This window comes from Psittacula echo (assembly GCF_963264785.1).
Source record: "Psittacula echo genome assembly, chromosome: 2".
Classification (NCBI taxonomy): Eukaryota; Metazoa; Chordata; class Aves; order Psittaciformes; family Psittacidae; genus Psittacula; species Psittacula echo.
This window is the reverse complement of record NC_137737.1, coordinates 35,500,655-35,519,175: the sequence shown is the minus strand read 5'-3', so window position 1 is coordinate 35,519,175 and position 18,521 is coordinate 35,500,655. Positions and strand designations below refer to the sequence as shown.

The following is an 18,521-nucleotide window of genomic DNA, read 5'->3' as shown; positions in this document are numbered from 1 at the left end:
GTAAACATACATGCAGGGAAGCAAACAGAAACTGGTACCGTACGGTTAAAAATAGCAGCTCCAGAAAAGAAAATAACTTAATTTCAAACTTGTAAAAATGTTTTCGGAAAGAAGAGCTAAAAGCAGACTACATACAACAGAAATCTATAAAAATAGTTTTATCCTCACATTCCTACTTTGTCCCACTGCTGAAGCTTGGAACACGCATGGCCGTGGCCTGGCACCACCTGAACCTGCTGAGTGTAAACAAAGATGGAAGCTGAAGGGTTGTAACCAGCCTCTACTCTTCCTTCAGGAAGGATGCAAGAGGAATCCCGTTTGTTGATACATGAGAACCAACCCATTTCACCTCTGGTACTAAAGCAGCTTTGTTGTGAACTGACAAAGCATATAAGCCCCTTTAAGCAGCCACACCACTTCCAAAGCACAAGGGCAACATTTCAACACACAGCTGACCAGAACAAGTAGTTAATATCCAGACAATTCAAATGACACACCAGCTTCTGCATTTGGAAGACTGGGGCTCATTTCAATTTTTATTTCTTTCTGTTGCAGGTAGTTGAGTAAAAGTCAAATGAGGTATCTCACAGGACAGAGCATTTATGCTATAGTTCATTACAGGTTCTTTTACCAAAACTGCAACACCACAACTTAAAAAGAAAACAAGCCCACAAAACCAACCACAAATCCCAAACCAAACCCCTACTGTTCACTGCATCTTGCCTTTATTTTAACCTCACTGACAAAACAATGTCTAGAATCAATAACATCAAGCTCAACAGTATAAAATAGTTGATCAAAATATTCTTACTATGGTTTAGAAGGACACTGCTGCAACTCAATGGCTGTATTTTCCCCAAGAACTTAATTTGAAGTAAATTTCTCTGTAGAATGGCAATATAAAATCATCTTTCTCCCCTAGTTTTTAGTTATGGGTTGCAGACTAATAATATAATCAAGGTCTTAAAGGTCTTGAAATTCTTGGCAATACAATATTTGAAACATCTGTATGCAGCAGAGGTTAGTTTTAAGTTAGCACCTGTGTAATGAAAAAAGGGTGCATCAAGAGTACAACCTACAGTTGACCGCCCAGGATGGACTGGCAGCAGTTAAAAGGCCAACAGTAGGCCCAGCAACGGCTATGTCAGTGGAAGATATAACGAGAAGTTCATGTAAAAACTAAAATTGAATGGTTGTGTTTTCTTGTGTACACATTTAATTTATAAAAGCTTATTTTTGATTTCTAAAGCAACTAATTTAAAGTAAAACAGGTTTATGATTTAGGTCAACGTTCTGTAGCCCTCAAGTACAAAAATATAAATACAAACTGTTTAAACAGTATCTTTAATGATATTCTGGCAGTAGTTTGTTTTATCTAACAAGACACATCACGCAACAGGTCTGCCACTGAACTTGCTTAGAGTAAAATCAGCTTCAATATGAAGCTGTTAAGGTATCAAAACCCTGCTTTTTACATGCTAAATATCTTCAGCAAGTGTGCACTTAAACACAGCAATGAACTTAACTATAACAATAACTAAATACATACATGAAACTCTGTATGTGGAACGTAATTCATAGAACTGGTTACAACAAACGATTACTGGCATTTCATTAATTTAAAAATGGTACAAATCATGCAAAACAATTCTAAAGGTAATGCAAAGAAAGCTACCAGTGCTTGCCAGATGTGTTCAACTAAACCAAAATGACATTAAATGAAATACGCATATTTGCTAGCAAAGATATAGCGCTATTTCAAAGGAGCAGAGGTAAAATCTTCAGGTTTTGAATGTCAGTTAAACTGCAAAATGCCAATGCTCTTGCTTAATGCAGAAGCACATGCTTAGAAGCCCAGAATTACTTATTCAGAGGAAGTCTGCCAACAACAGTTCTGGCTTCCCTAGAATCAGAGATGCAGCATGGATTAAAAATAGCAGAGATTTGCAAGGACCAAAGGCACCCTAATCAGTTAGCCAAAATGGTAGCATTCCCTTTCTTGTAAGCATGAAGACAGTAATGGGGCAGATAAACATTTCTACAAAGGTAGCATTTTAAATGTTGTAATTAATTTCCCATTTTGTAAATGCCATTAGCAGACACCAGCTTCTAATAGTTTATGTATGATATTAACCTGCAGGATGAACTTGGGATTTTATTTGTCCTGATTTACAAATAAAGACTATTACTAATGCATTAAAAGACTACTTTTACTATCTAAGAAGTTTAACTCTTCTTTTCCAATATTTTACACCTCAGCTGGACTACCATCTCACATTGTTTCAAACATCTAACACTGCTTACTGGAATTTTATAAAAGTTGTACCTCATGTATTAAGCAGCAGGCAATAACAATGGTCTTTCCCAGCACAGCTGCACCTAGCTGGCTACTGAAAGATTTGGGAGTATTTCTAAAACACAGAAAAACTCATGCAGTTTGGTAAAGTTTGCTGTCATTTCACAGTTTAAGTTTCCTTTCGTCATTGCACTTCTGTCGATAGTCTTGGTTTTTTAAAATATTATTCTGAATCTGAATTTGAACCAGCAATCTTCTTTTTCTTCTTCTTACCATGTTTCTTGTGCTTCTTTCTCTTTCTTGTTTTATCCTAAAAAAATAATAAAATTAAATGGAAGTCACTGTATAATAATACTGCCATCTATTAATTCTGTTAATGCAAAATGAGAACACAGAATATCTTTACAAAGACATTTCAAAAGATATTTCTATAAAAACCTACTGAGAAATCACAGAAAGAAAATTCATATTTTACCCAATAATCATGACTAATATGAACAGTCTTCAGTTTACCTCCATCATGGTCTGACTGTTTCACACCTTTCATCACTATCACCATTACATTTCTTAATCTTTAAAATGTTTTACAGTGCTTTATAGATTTCTGACAAAGTAATAAGGAAGTGTTTTGACAAGCAGTTACATGTTATGTATGTAGGAATAACTACAATGTTTACAGAATTTAAAGTAAGTGCTTATATTTACTGTGCAAAATTAAACAGTTCAACTACACTTGCCTAGAATCTCCAGAGCTTGCACTTTGTTTAAAATAAAATTGTACTGCAACAGGTTGCCCAAGGATGTTGCGAATGCTTCATCCCTGGAACTGTTCAAGGTCAGGCTGGATGGAGTCTTGGGTGACATGGTTTAGTGTGAGGTGTTCCTGCCCATGGCAGGGGGGTTGGAACTAGATGATCTTAAGGTCTTTTCCAATCCTAACTATTCTGATTCTAAAACAATTATGATCTCAATTATAAATATGAATACACTCAATTAACCCTACTGGATTCAGTACTGAGGTTATTATCTTGATTAGTGTAATACAGACATTGAGAGACACAATCTTGTCTTTTTGCAAGCAGAATTTCAACTGGAATCGTTGAGTAGGTGTGATATTATGTAAACAAAACAATCCTCATATAAAAGCTTTGTTTTATACCTATTACTTACCCACACAATTCTATGAAAAATATCAAAATCAATCACTAAAAATTTTATGGCAAACAGCTTATAGGATTCTGAAAAAACAAATAAGTTCCATGGAAAATGTGTATTATCACTGATACTCCTATGCATATTTTTCAGATGACTAATGTAAACATTCCCTTCGCTCAACTCATCTAGACAACTGAGATATCTAATTAGGAACATTGCTGCTGACGGGAGAGAAAAAGACATACAGACTTCCTGAGCGGGCATTTAGGATCTCAAAATCATTATACTCCTAACTGAGTAGCCTCAGGTATATATGATGAATCTGAGTTCTATATAAATCACCACTGAACCTTCCTCTCACTTTCACCAAATCAACAAAATTGAGAAAAGTAACAGGTTGCTGACAGCTTTTTATCTGGTTGGCAGAAGAACTATACTAATGTAGATGTTGCAGTGATTATGTCCTAAAGCCCTTTTCATGGTCTGGTAGACAGGGCTTACCAAGGAAAAATTAATACCCAACACAAACAGAGGAACAGCACTGATGTGCTATCTTTAGGTGTGCTACCTTCTACCTTTAATTCTACAATTGAAAAAGTGACTTCAGCAGGTAAATAGAGAAATTGTTAATTTAGATTCATGTGACAGTAGACTTTTGCTATAAAATATTCGTATTATTGAAAAATGTGACATGGAAATTAACCAGGTACAGAGTATTTATATCCTAAAACTAGAGTAAGAAGGATACTTGCTGTTTTATCTTTATCCTCATTGCTTTTCTTTTTTTTCACTTGCACCTAGAGGAAAAAAAAAATCCAATATAATGGGAGAACAGCTTTGGCAATGCTACTTTACATAGAAGTTTGAGCTTTTGTTGCATGTAAATGAATGATGACACAACAGTGGTAGAACAGACTGAACAATAATCCATGAAGAAACACTGGTTATCTGTATTATATTCTAGTATATGCATTATCCTATAAACATCCAATTTGGACATGTACTCTGCTTTTTATACATAGAATAAGAAAAAACAGAGATACAAAGGTAGAATTTTAGCTATCTTGAAATCTTCCAACCCATTCAACATCAGAGAGCAATCTTGTGAAGGACACCACACCAATCACTTAGCCTCATTTCATTGAGTACTTATAAAAAAGTTGGAAATTTTCAAGAAAATTAATTCAGAATGACTTGTAGGTGATAGGAGCTCTACTGAATAATTCTTACTAAAAGTTTTTACAAAAGAGAAAAATACAAACAACTTCGAATGCGCTGCACTCTTACAATGTACAGAGCAGAACAATTTCAACAATATATTAAACCTCAGCTAAATCATTCATGCATGCATGCAATTCAGCAAGCTAAAAGCATTATAACATCTGAAATTGAGGTTTCATACTGACCTCCTCTGTCTGATCTGATTCCGATAAAGAGTCTGATGATAAGGGTCCATCACCACGGTCAGCTTTCTTCCTTTTCCTGCGGTGAGTTTTGCCTTCCTACACAAAGTAATAGCACTTGTGAGCAAAGCCAGGCCTTTCAAAGTTGGATGAGATTGCTCTGGTGAGCTACTTTTCAACCCCCATCCTCCTCCTTGCTCTGGACCAGGCAAAGTTTTCCTAAGACTGAAGCTGTTTTCTTCCAATTTCTAATGCCAGAAACTGAAAAAAATTCTTGCTAATCATCTTTCTGCAAGGTGGAATCACACATCTCAGCTGTGCTATTTAGTCCATTATAGGTACTTCAATCCTTTCCCAAAAGTACTCATGAAAAGTACATTACAGCCCATTTGAGAAATGGGGGATCTTCAGGTAGGGGAAGACCTCTAGTCCCCTAAAGCTCTTTGCTTCAGAAGATGTGTGAAAGTAGCAGTACATTAAGTGGCTATGTTAGACGCTTTGTCTTCAAGAGAAGCTACTCAAAGTTAAAAGACGTTGCTGGGAAATTGAAGTTCTGTGAAAAACAGGATCTAAACTTAAACAGTGGAAGTTCAGGTTAGATATAAGGAAGAAGTTCTTTACTGTGAGGGTGGTGAGGTGCTAGAACAGGTTGCTCAAAGCGGTAAATGCTCCATCCCTGACAATGTTCAAGGCCAGGTTGGACAGGGCCTTGGGCGACATGGTCTATGAGAAGCATCCCTGCCTGTGGCAGGGGGGTTGGAACTAGATGATCTCAAGGTCCTTTCCAACCCAAACTACTCTATGATTCTATGAAATGTAAGCAGGAGCAAAGAGGGAAAAAAAAACAAAACAAAAAACAAAAAACCCCCATCAACACATTTGTCCTATACAATGCAAAATTTGTAAATCAAAGTCAATACTGTTGACTGGAGTGGTAGAGGCTGATGTGCTAAGAAAGGTAACCAGACAGAAAGAGGAGGGTAGACTCTAAAAGCATGGTTAATTTACACATGAGGTAGAAATAACTAAAATTTAGGGCAACAAGATTGTCTGCATTAAACATAATGGAAGGAAGAAAGTCCTCTGATGTGTGTACAAAATGGTGAGGTGGTGGGAAGGAGACTGTTTTCATGTTCTGAGGAAAGACAGAAAAAGGCAATTTCTCCTTAAGCCAATACACTTTTCTTTACAATTTTTCAAAGCTGCCATAAGTACAGTATCTATAATTATGACTACATTTTGATAAATATATCCTCTGCTTAATGTTCCTTAATTTATAGCAATAAGCCAGTATCCTACCAGGCATGCCACTGAAATACCATCACACGTATTTTTAGTTCAATGTGACTGCTCAAGATAAAACTAAAAATACTAGAATGCAGCTGATCTACTACAGCAGAATAGATACTTTTTTTCCATTTACCTTCATAACAAGAACAGACCCAGCCATTTCCACTAATAATTACTAAAACAGGAGCTGAACCAACTAAAAGTCTCCCTCAGATTGGGGGTATTGAATACTTTCTGACTGTGTAGTTTTGGACAGAAAATTTCCATAGGTGTAATTTGAAGCACTCAGTGTTAAAGAGAGAGAGCACATATGTAAAATGCAGTTCTAATATAAGTATTTCAAGAGTAAAAATACCTTCTCTTTTTCATAATCTTCCTTTGACCTTTTCTTTTTTGTGCTGTCCTAAATAGAAAGGAAAACATAAACCATGAGAAAATTATTTTAGGTAAAAGGTAGAAATCCCAGTAGTAGTCTGACCCATTGTCTTTTCCTGCCTACTGAAGGTCATTCTTCAAAGTTGCTCTTCCTACCTTGTAGTTAACAGGAAAAATATGAAAAAGCCGTAATTTTGGTGCAGCTGCTAATTTCCTGAACCAGCAGTGTGAAAAGGTCTGTATAGAATCAGGTAACAGAATACTTGTAAGTACATGCAGACAGCTTCTAGAAAGGATACCAGCTATCACAACTACAACCGCATATAACATGTCTAACATGTTCACAAGTCTTAATTCTCGATCCATGCCCATCTCTGCTGATTAGGCAGGGGTTAAACAGGTATTTCCATGGAGTTTTCAGCCTTTCAATTACAGCAGTAAGGGTCCTTCTGTGTCCCTTTATGTAGCAAAAGTTTTCAAATTCCCATTAGCACGAATTCATAGGTGTATGCAAAGAGTGATTCATCACAATTTATACCACACTGAATTAGGTATACACAGAATAAAAGTCTACATACAGAATTTTAACAACTTGCTGTATTACTAATATTTAGGCAAGAAGTACCATTATTATCCACTGTAACACAGTAAAATGCCAACAAAACAGAACAAATTGCCTAGTGTATCTTCTCCACTGTTTTGTTCATTCACTATATCTGTGTATCTACATTGCTCTACTTTCAGAAAAGGAGAAAGGCACCTTCAATTTAATACGCATTTGGGAAAGACTCAGTTCTTTGACAGTAAACTACTTAGTCCACAGGTATTTAGAAAGACAATATTCTGGACACTGATGTCCTGCAGTACCTGTATGTTTTCACAGATAGTGTTCAACTAAACAGTATATTCACCAGAATTTCACAGAACACTACTTTTTTTTTTTTGAAGTGTTAATGTATTAAATGTAGCATTAAAACTAAATATTTGAGTAGCACACAAGCTGCATATTTGAATTTAGAAAAACAGCTAAAATTGCTGGAATAAACATGTTCATTTCCTAAAGATCAAATTATTTCTGGCAGGCATTTGAGGCAGTGGAGTTAGATTCCTCATTGCATCTGGAAGATACAAGTGCAGCCCAGGTACGATAATAATGCATGGCTTTAAATTTTGAAGATAAAAAAAAAATACTGATATGCAAAAGTCAGAAATGTCTTTGTAACATAGCTCAGGAAAACTTGCTAAGGGTAACACATCTGCATAAGTACCTTGCTGTCTGACTCAGATTCAGAAGTTGAGCTTGCTGAAGACTTCCGTGAGGAGCGATACTTCTTTTTCCTTTTCTTCTTCCCTTGCTTTTTATCCTATCCACAAATATTGTAGACAAAAAGAAAAACACAACTCTGAGTTTATTCTCAACTAAAGACTTACATTAAATGTAAAGATTAGGGAACACCATTGCTAAATGTTATCATGTTCTCTTGAGGAATAAAGTATACTACAATTGCTTCTTTTAGTGGAGGACATTCATAACTCTTCTGCATTGAAAAAAAAAAGTGAAAAATCCAGGTTCTCTACATTCTGCTGATTATTTCAGTGTGTGCTGTAAAATCTCATTATTTGTAACAAAGCTTTTTGCTAAAAAGCAAAAATGGTAGGTTTGCATTTTTATTCTTAGATGGGGGATTCTACGGAAATGTTCATGGGATTCTGTGGAAACTGGAACCAGAAATGGATCCAGTTTACAAGCCAGCCACGCAGAATTTGTTGTGTTCATGAAGAAATTCTTCAAAAGGTATATATCTAAAATTCACAACTTTATTATATGTACCCAATGCATTAAAATTAAATAGCTTTATGCAAACCAAGACCTCAAACAATATTCTGAAATATATTACCAAAATCTGTGTTAAACAAGGCTTGTGAACAAAACATGTTAGAGTAAGTTAGTTCATACCTCATCTTCTGAATCAGATGAACTGCTGGAAGAATCAGAGCTTGATGAAGAAGAGGAAGATGAAGACAACTTGACCAAACACAACAAAAAGTGAAGCTTGTGAGATGCAGCATTTTGTCTGGCAAATAGTCAAAAGTCTATCTAAACACTCCCTTTAAAATTTCTTCACTTGTAAAGTGCCATCAATGGAATTTTACTTCCAAGAAGCTGGTCTTACGTATTTTCTTAAAAAAAATGGTGAAAAGCAACTTCTAACATTTTTCTTTCAATACTATTTAATGCTCTTTTCTTCCCTTGAAGCAGAAATAAAAATCTCCTTACAAAATGTATGCCACCCCCTCATATACAAATCACTGAACAGCTAAATTCAAAATTACATTTCCAAAAGAACTTAAATGGCAAATAGGAACAACCCCAAAGCAAAAAGCTAAGAACACTGAAAATTTTGCTCACCCTATTAGATTTCTTCTTTTCCTTTCTCTTTTTCTTAAAAACACAATAAAACAAAGGTTACTTTGGCATCATATTCTTCTGTTGTGCATTTAAGTTTATCTACTTTGATGCTGGCTTTTAAAATGTATTTATGAAATTCTGTATTGGCAGCATCAATGATAAATCCACTTCCAAACACTGACTGTATGAAATTGAAAATAACTTACCTCTTTCTTTTTGGAGGAACTCTCATTTCCACCCAGCAATTTCTCCCTGTGTTTTTCCAGTTCTTTTCTCCAATTCTGAAAACAAAACCAAACGGAACAGTGACATGAGTGTCATTTTCAAATAGCTTTTTTTAAGAGACCTTTTTTGAAATCCTGTCCTCTACCTGACATCATAGTTTTTACAAAAGCCACAGAAAATAAATGACATATAATGTTAACCAAGGCTACAATGCATTTGATTTTACAGAATATTAATACCCATTGAAACACCATGTCAGTCCATACCTTAATGTTTAAGTTCTTTGGACTCAAGAGATTGTAATTTATTTTGAAAGCCATCAACTGTGATGTATCACAATGTTAATTATAGAGTACTTTGGGAAGCCAGGCGACGCTACCAGAAAAATTGCTATTTTGTCTTAGATTTAAAATCACCTGCAACAAAATTCAAGTCAAATTCTCCTGGCCATTCTTCAATGTATGGGTATCTCTAGTGTCTGTTCTAGGCCCTGTCAGTGTCAACAATGATACATACATCTTCATAAAAAGCTCTTATTTTTGTTAGGCCAAGCACACGCTGCATGGATACAAGTCTCCTCTCATTCCTCCTTTTCAATCCCCCACAAGATCTCTAGGTCTCTCTAAAATCCCCTCTTCATGAGCTCTGAAACATCCAACCCACACTCACTAGACTGAAAAGCTGCTGGTTTCAATCTGCGCTATTCCTGCTTCCTGTGTCAGACCCACCATGTGCTCCCTCCTTTTTTTACTCTTATTCTGATCCTCCCCTTTTGTCACAATGAAGCTGCATTGGTATTGTTTTGGCAAAGCAACAATAATCCACATATTGTGCTGAAGGGACAGAAATAGCAGGAATTAAGTAAGATTATACCTGTGCAATGCAGTATGATATACAGATCCCTAAGTCAACATCCTGTAAATCTGCTGAGGCACGGCAGATGTGCTCGGACACAGTGCTGTGTGTTATGCTCTTCCACAGCCCAAGGTAACATCTGTGCAACATTGCATACTTTGATATACCAGCTATTCAGAGCTACCCCAGGGGTCTCTAACAACAGCTTTTACTTTATCAGTCAGGTGTTCTCTTCAAACTATTTTAACTCTGTGCTAGTGTTACATTGTAAATAAAAAAGCAGAATGTCTGTAAGTAAAATAGGAGACAGCACCTTTCAGAGACTTGTAATCTTTTCAACCATTCACAGATTCGTTCTTAGGAGCTTTATGGCCATTTCACAACTCCCTGCATCCCTTCGTACCCTTCTGCTACACTGAAAAGCTGTTATCTTCTATTCATGCGTGTTTCCATTACTTCACATTAAAGCAAAGATAAAACAGGAAAAGAATACAATAAAATACTAAACCGAACTCACCAAGCTAAAACTCAGAGTGCTGAGCAACTGATCCTCTCAGAATAGCACCCCATGACCCTTCAAATACTGGTATATCTTAGGCAAAAAGGTGTAGCAAGAGTACTATGGGAGCTATGCCCCTCCAGTAGCAGAGGAGGAGCACCACCTACTTCGACAAGAAACTCACAATGATGAGAAGTACTGCTTGAATCTTACCTCAAGATACCAGGACCCAAGAAGGAACCAGAACTGTTAAATTCATTGTATACTAATTTCTTCCTATGTTTACAACAGGAATTATATGTGAAACTTTCTTATACCGCGCTGCTCTCCAGCAGGTACTGAACACAAGCATCGGAACAGCTGTGTTTATAGCAGGGAACTAGTATAGAATGTAATCAGCTTAGGATGAGTGCAAAAGAAGTACTTCATAAACCTATCTGTACCTTGAAGGCCATTCTTTGTGCCTTCTCCCACATTAACGTTATGTGTACATTCCTTGCCAAAGATACCTGTTCCCAGTAACAAATTCCCTCTTTTCAATATATTTGGATTGTGTGACCTTAAACAAATGAAGATTAGCACAACAGACTTTGGGTTATCATATCTGAAAACACAGGAGTTTCATTTATTAATATAAACACATGCATTTGTGTAACTATATTTACATTTATGAAAACTCTAAGCTTTATTCAGCAGCAATTTTCAAAACTTTTAATATAATGTTTCTCTGAATTGAGACTTAGCTCTAACTGGTTAAGTGGTAACCTTAACATCTGATATGAATAATCCAAAACATTTACTCATTAAAAGCTTCACTGAAGTGAAATATTATGGGTAAAAAGTAGCATATAAGAAGAATCTAATATTAACATTACCAACCTCGTTCATCTTTTCTTCAAACTCAGCCAAAGCCCTGGATCCTTTTTTTTTCTTTTCTAGTTGCTCTTTCACTTCTTCCCTACATAAAAGAAAATGATAGATCACAATTTTCACAATTAAAAATACCTTATTCAGTGTCTAACTTTCCATAGTTTTTTTTGAAGTTTAGCTTTGGCTGAACTTCCAACAGAAAGAAGAATAAAAGCATCTTTGATGTTATGCATATGGTAACTTAAACCCAGTAACTTAAGTACTGTAGCTAAAGCCCTCTGAAAGATCTAAAGCTAACTTTACAATTAGATAAATTGTTCTCTAATGTCTTACGAGAGGAGGCAAAATGGACAGAATGTAAAGTAAGTTGTTGGTAACATCTCAAAGTGATGATTTTGCTGGGTATGATAAACTGTTTTCTAAGAATAGACCAGCAAAATGGGTTTTGGAGATTACTTTGTTTAAGAGCTAAATATATCTGCAGGCTGTAGGTACTGGGATTTGTGACAGAGGTAAAGTGACCAAAGTTTTCCTCTTCTGACAAACTGTTGCCAAAATATTTAAAGACAAATGAGAAATATGCATTTTAAAATGATATACTGTCATTTTTAAGAGAGGGGACTGAATACATTTTTAGAAAAGAACACTTTCACCAGAGACAAGGAATCTTTCAAAATCTACTTCTGGGTATCCAGAGAGGAAGTGGGTACAGTGTCTTCTCAGTCAGAGGGAACAAATCTTTTACTCCAAAGGTCAGAAGGGCAGACAAGTATTGCTACTTACCATGTTGGTCTGGGTCTGTTCAAGTAGTCTTGTATTGTTGGTCCTGAATTTGGGGCAGGACCTCGTGCTCTGGCCATGGCTATGGGATTCATATAAGCCTTTAATATTAAACAACAAAAAGAAACATAAAACTTATCAGCTATGCTGCGATACCAAAATCTGTCCTTTTTGTTCTTCACAGACACTTTTCCCTGCTCCCTGACAAACAATTCTGGCTCATTTCTACAAATGTAAACTATTTAACTAAACCAAGCTGATTTGGTCTGGCAGAAAGACTCAGGTGCCTTCAATGTGAGTTATATTGTAGCAGAAAGAACTCATTCACAAAGAGACCATGTTCCTTTCACTAATTCCCCTCCCTGAGGGAAACTTCCTTCCCTGAGGGGAATTAATAAAACTAAATTTAAACCAGTTTAGTCTCATCACCTAAGCTTGGAACCTTCTTTTGCAAACTGAGGACAGTATCCTGATTGCTGAAATATTCTTCCTTGGGACAACATACTTAAATTTCAGCTCTCACTCTCTGGGACAACTGATCCTATGTCTTTAAAGTTCTACTCAAAATTGATGACAGTAGATTCCACAAATTCTGCATAAAGTTTCTTGCTGTAACATCAAAGCAAGAAAGTAGTGGTGCTTCACTACAATTATGCATGTATGAAGATTCTGTGATTTAGGGCTATTTTAAGAAGGGAAAACCCCCCACTGTTATGAGGTGTTCCATGTTTCAAATCCCTGCATCCTCTTCATGTTCACTCTTAAAATGTAATAGGTTATAAAAAAAATCAATTTAAAACTTAAGATTCCACAATCCACCTCAGCAGTTCATGGAAAAACTCTAATCTAGCAAACAGTTCATTTTTTTTTAATGCCAATAATATTTCGCTCTTGTAAAAGGGAGGTACATATCCCCACTTATGTCATCAGGTTTTGTCACTATGCCATCCCAACACTTCATAATTTACTTTTTCAGAGCATAACACACGCTGTACTTACTGTCCGTAGTTTGAAGATGAGAAAATAAAAGTAAAATCAGATAGTAAAAACAACTACTAACTTTGGTTGCCCAATCTGAGATAATTTTTTTAGGAGTACAACATTCTGCAGATTGAAGGTAAAGCTTCGACCACATGTGCAGCTCCTACATGTCTGACACTGCCTTTTATCAGTCCATAAATTAAGCATTCAGAAGCCACCATGCAAGGTAAATGACCATTCGTGACAGCTGCCAAAAGCAGCAGCTGCTGCCTCCCTCCCCTCCTGCTCCCTCCTCAACTGGAGGAGCAGTGGCCATAGCCACATCAACTTTCTGGACTGCGAGGAGGCTGGTGGCTTCAGCTCTTCTGGCTACATTTAGTCCTGGAAGAGGGTCTCTGGGCTCTGCCTGGAATGGGGCAGAGGGCCAGAGGGCAGCACTCCCCACATGGAGTTCAGATCAACTGGACCACACTGAGCAGCCCAAAAACTCTTTCAAATGGACCATTTTTTGACTCAAGTTGACTCTGCAATTCTTTAAGAGTGACATCTGCTGCCATTTCTTGGGGCTTTGCTTCGTTGAATTCATACAAACAGACTAAATAACATGGTAAGGTAAAGGTGAGGTATTCAAATTTAAGCCAGTTTAGTCTCATCACCTAAGCTTGGAACCTTCTTTTGTAGCCAGCTGGATATACGCACTCAAGTAGTTACAGGACTTAAAGATAAATATTCACATTATTAACCCTAACATTTTATTATATTACAAATTCACAAGTGAGTCAATATTCATTTGAATTCAGCTTAAAGTAGAAAAAGTATTCCTCTACCAGTGCAGGAAAACAGTATTTGAACACTGTTTTCATTAAACAAAAGCAATTTCAATGTACTAGATTGACTAGACAACAGAAATGTAATTTAAGAATTGGCTTACTCTAGAGAGTAAAGTGCATCAACTCTTTCTGGTTACCATTTCAGAACTTAGATCTGAAAGCTCTATCTTCTCATGTAATTATTATACCTAAAAACAAGGTCTCCTGCTGCTCTTAAATAAAAATTAGCTACTTTTTCACCTGAGCTTACCTGAAATGAACACCCCCCTGCCTCCCAGCAAAACTCCCTCTCTACCTGCAGAAGAGGCTATGACTGTCAAATGTTGTTTTTCTACTTCCTCAAACTAACCCCAGGTAACTACCTAGGAAGCATCCTCTCTGTTCAGTGGCTTGCTTTAACTTTCCAGCAGCAAGCACATGATGACTGTTTCATGATCAGGAAATTTATGTCTTCAACCACATTCTTAGAATTTCAAACAGGCTTATTTATGAATAATTACTTGCCAATAACCATTTCTTAGAAGTATTTACAATACTTTGCCAAACTGCACATCATGAGCCAGAGAGAGCACAGAAATGTGCCCTCAGTAAAGAAAGTGCTTGCCTGCACATTCATTTTGTTCTGCTGGCATTTTGCTCAGCAGTCATTAAAAGGTATTTTTTATATAGCTTTCATGCTCCTGAAAAGCACAAGGCACCTTCAATCAGCTCAGGGTCTCTGGGCAAGCAATACGAACTACTATCACCTTGAGAGTGTCCTGCAGATGTAAAATCCCCCAGATTAATTTTCCATCTTCAAATAGTTAAAATGATGGTGTATTTTAAGAACGGACCTGGCAAAAAAGTGACAGGTAGAAAGCTCTATGATCACAGAAGGGTCCTATTAGTTTGAACTAGCAGCCATCGTGGCATAATGAATCTTACGTAGGAATGTAAAAATTTGATGGCATAGCTATGTGCATCCCAACTGCCCTATGGAAAAGAAAATTAAGAATAAATAACTGGACACCCAAATCCATTACAAGAGGGCAATACATTTCAAGCATTGGCTGGGTCTTGCAGTCTAACACTGTCAACTCTTTCTCAGTGATTCAATTATTTTGGTGCCTCGATAAAGCAATGAGAACTATCCATTTGTATAATGTGTATGTCTATCATGTCTATTACATAGTATTCCACCAAGGTAAGCAAAAACTTTCCCCTGAATAGATCTGAGTATGAATTCACCGTACATACTAGGTGGAAAGAAACAGGGAAAATAAAAAGTATTATGTTTTTAATCATAAACCTCATTAATCGTAAATTTACAATGCCTACATGAAGCATGAGCATAAGGTGAATGGCTAACTGGTACAAAAAAGTTTAAAGAAAAATACTAGGAGGAATGAATGTGGTGACAGTATAAAATCAGGCTCTGCAATCAGGTGTGTGTAAGTGCATTTCTGGCCTTCTGAATTGCTGTCTCCCGAGGTTAGCAGCGCTCTGCACAAAGCCACATTTCCAGTTGCTCAGGTACAGCTGAACGCCAAGTTTAAGGTAATGCGGCTCAGTAAGGACCAGAGCTACTTCAGCGAATGCTGCAGCTCCCACCGGGAACGTTTTATTTTCGCAAGGACCAGGCCAGCATCTCAATCATCTTCACTAGCAGCTCACAAGGCGGGCACCGGTCACTATCGCAGCCGGATTTAACAAGGCACCCGGAGCCACCCGCCCCACACGGGACCCCCGGCACCCGAGCCGCCCGTTCCGGCCGGGCGGGGCCGCAGGGCACGGCCGTCTTTGTTGTCTGGCGGCACGAAGACCCAAGGCCGGCCGGGCCCCAGCCTCGACCCTGCGTAACCAGCCTGCCCTCAAGTGGCTCCCGCCCGCCGCCATGGGGCCCCTCTCCCCCCATCTGCGGCGGCCGAACCCTTCTGCCCTCCCCGCAGCGCCTGGAGCACGGCAGCAGGCCGGACAGAGCCGGCTCGGCCGCAGCCGGGGTGCGGCTGCCAGGGCTGAGGCAGCGCCCAGCTGCCCACAGCCTCACCTCCCGCGCTGCCCGCGTCTGTCGCGGATCCCAGCAGCGGCCGCTCTGGCGCCCTGGCTCCCGCTGCTGCCTTCCCGCCGGGCTGCCCCTGTTACTCACCACCCGGTTGTCCCGCTTCCCCATGGCGCCGCCAGGACCCGTCGCCGCCGCCTGCCGTCGTCGTCTGGGTCCGGCTCGGGGCCCCCTCCCCGCGCTCGGGAAGCCGCGCCGCAAGCGCCTCGGCCCAGCTCGGCTCCGAGCAGCAGCCGAGCTCCGAAGAGCGGCGATAGCTGCGGCCGCGCAGCGCCGCCTGCCGGAGCCGCGGCGCCACCGCGGCCGTAGCGTCCCCTCGCTGCCGCAGCCGTTAGCGCCCCGCCTCTGCCCCGCTGGTTCCGCTGGCCCCTCGGAGAAGAAGCGAGGCCGCTCAGCCAGCAGGGGTGGTGGCGCTGGGGAGCGCCGGGATGGACCGGTCGGAAGAGGAAGGGCGGGAGGGGGTGATGAGGGAGCGGAAGCTGTAATGCAGGGCGCTGGTTGGGGTGACGGTCATGTCCTCGGCAGGGTGAGCGTCGTCGTGAGGGGGAAGCACCCAGCCTGCCTGAGGGAAGATAAAGCTGGGCCAGCCCGCGGGAGGGGAAGAGCTCTCTGAGAGAGAAATGGAATGTCAGCTTGCACTTATGTCCCGGGCGGAGCACCCGTTTGGAATAAACACCCCGAGAGGGGACGGAATTCTGTTGTTAGAGGTTTTTCTCCCCCTGTTGATGTACCTAGTCACAGGTGGAACAGCAGCGTTTCTGTTTTCCTTCAGTAGGTGCATAGACTAAGGTGGTGTGAATTAGCAGCCTGTCCTGGCATAGAATTCTATGAAATGGGGCTCTGTTTGAAAAGAAAAAAAAAAAGGAAAAAAGTGCATATTAATCGCCAGCAATCCGCACTTCAAAATAAAGAACACAGTAATACTGACAGGGTTATTATTGCTTTAGGTTAATGGAAATGACGAAGGGGGCCTGGGAGTTACCAGTATCTACCAACTCAGAATTTAAAGTGTCCGTTTCTTAAAGAGTTACCATTAAAAATCACCACGTTAGTTATAGCTTTGTAAAAACGAAGAAAAGTAAATGCATGTTCCTACATTATTCATACAAAGCACAAATGAGCTTTGTTTCTGCAATAGCATTGCTGTGTTCATCCTATTTGAGAAGAGCTGGAAAAATCGGTGAGCCCACAGGGGTTTGTGATAGCACATTCCTTAGTGGTATCCAAGAGCAGGCTGCGAGGAACTAGAAGAAAACCAAGGAGGTGACGACAGCAGAATTGCAGCTATTGACGTTGAAAATTGCAGCGTGGTGCATCAGGGAAGGGATAACTTCATATCCTCAGAAAATAGTTCGTTATGTCCTGAAACAAGGACAGCCGCTTTGGAAATGCATCAGGCCCAAGTTCTCACTGAGCTGCCTGTGGTGCTGCAGGAGTACACTGATGACAGAAGAAACAAACTGCATTAAAATACATACAGAATAAGATGAGGATTATTACTAAATGTATCATGATAATGTTTGTGAAGCATGGAGATGTCCTTACCCTGGGCACACTTTCAGATGTGGGCCATTTTAGAGCACCCCATTGCAATCCAGTTCTAGGTGATTAATGCCACTGCCAGCTTCCCACCCATGCAGGCTGTCCCCAGCACTGCTGCAGCCCTTGGTGGCACAAGGGTGGCCCTGGCTGTGGAGGGAGCACGGCTCTGTCTGTCCATCCCTGTCCTTGCGGTGACATGGTGGCAGGACTGCAGGTCCCTGTGCGCTTCAGCTCTGCTGCAGCAGCGGAGGCGATACCTGACCTGTGTCAGATCTACCAGGACAGAATTGCCTTCAGAAATGGGAATGGGGAGAGTTTATTCATCCAGCACTTTGCACCGTGAGGCTGCAAATCGGAAGATGTGCCACTGCGGGAAGGCAGGGGTGCGGGTCCCTCTGCCTGTGGAGGCAGTGGGGAGGAGGGAGTCCTCCCCTGCGCACTCTGGGGCATTTTAATTAGACCCCCATTAGCTTTTCTTCCTTGGCTGTGAAGGAAGCTCGGGAGTCCAGCCAGCTAAGTCAGATTACTAAAAATGGATGAAAATACTTAGGGAAAGTCTTCTGAGTGACAGGAAGCTGGAAGATGACCTTGGTTATTGAAGGGGGAACAAAGCAACACAACTGAGGGGTGTAAAATGAGGAGTGTCACAGACACTGTAAATCCTGCTTTCTGCGTGTCAGTAAATGGCAAGCAAATGACAGACAAAGGCAATGCGTTTAAGTCTTTTAAAATGAACATTTGTTTCTATGGTGCTCATAGGCATGTGACATCAAGTGTCATTAGATAATTTTGAGGCAAAGAAAGAGGATGAGAACATTAATGTGAATAACGAGAAAAGTAACATTTGTGCTTATTTCTACAAGGTTGTTAGTATTCTGCGTAATGGATTTCTTTTTAAAACACAATTTTCACTTCCATAACTGGGTTTTATGAACTTCATGCAGGGGTAAGTCACCTTCTCACAGACAAGGG

At 39.6% G+C, this 18,521-nt stretch overlaps 1 protein-coding gene across 4 annotated transcripts; it reads right to left on the bottom strand.

Annotated features, from left to right (window-relative positions):
* Positions 1–217: 217 nt before the first annotated feature.
* Positions 218–16,301, bottom strand: FAM133B (family with sequence similarity 133 member B). Of its 4 annotated transcripts, none has more exons than XM_080610292.1 (11): positions 16,095–16,301; positions 12,162–12,259; positions 11,388–11,466; positions 9,136–9,210; positions 8,930–8,962; positions 8,477–8,545; positions 7,788–7,883; positions 6,500–6,547; positions 4,858–4,953; positions 4,200–4,248; positions 218–2,606 (listed from the first exon to the last, which is right to left on the bottom strand). In XM_080610292.1, the coding sequence occupies exons 1-11, from the start codon at positions 16,116–16,118 to the stop codon at positions 2,602–2,604; spliced, it is 672 nt and encodes a 223-aa protein (XP_080466418.1). In that variant the 5' UTR covers positions 16,119–16,301; the 3' UTR covers positions 218–2,601. The 4 variants fall into 4 exon arrangements, with proteins under 4 accessions (XP_080466418.1, XP_080466415.1, XP_080466417.1 ...); XM_080610289.1 differs by having other exon boundaries at positions 4,204–4,248; positions 16,095–16,297; XM_080610291.1 differs by lacking the exon at positions 4,200–4,248 and having other exon boundaries at positions 16,095–16,300.
* Between the last annotated feature and the right edge of the window lie 2,220 nt (positions 16,302–18,521).

What these genes read in the sequence shown, in the direction of transcription:
- FAM133B (XM_080610289.1), bottom strand. Translation starts at nt 16,118, where the DNA reads ATGGGGAAGCGGGACAACCGGGTG. An exon ending in AAGATTATGAAAAAGAGAAG is followed by an intron (nt 4,954 to 6,499) that starts GTATTTTTACTC and finishes TACTTTGTGTAG; the next exon opens with GAAGGCAAAACTCACCGCAG. An exon ending in ATGAGGATAAAGATAAAACA is followed by an intron (nt 2,607 to 4,203) that starts GCAAGTATCCTT and finishes TTATTTTTTTAG; the next exon opens with GATAAAACAAGAAAGAGAAA.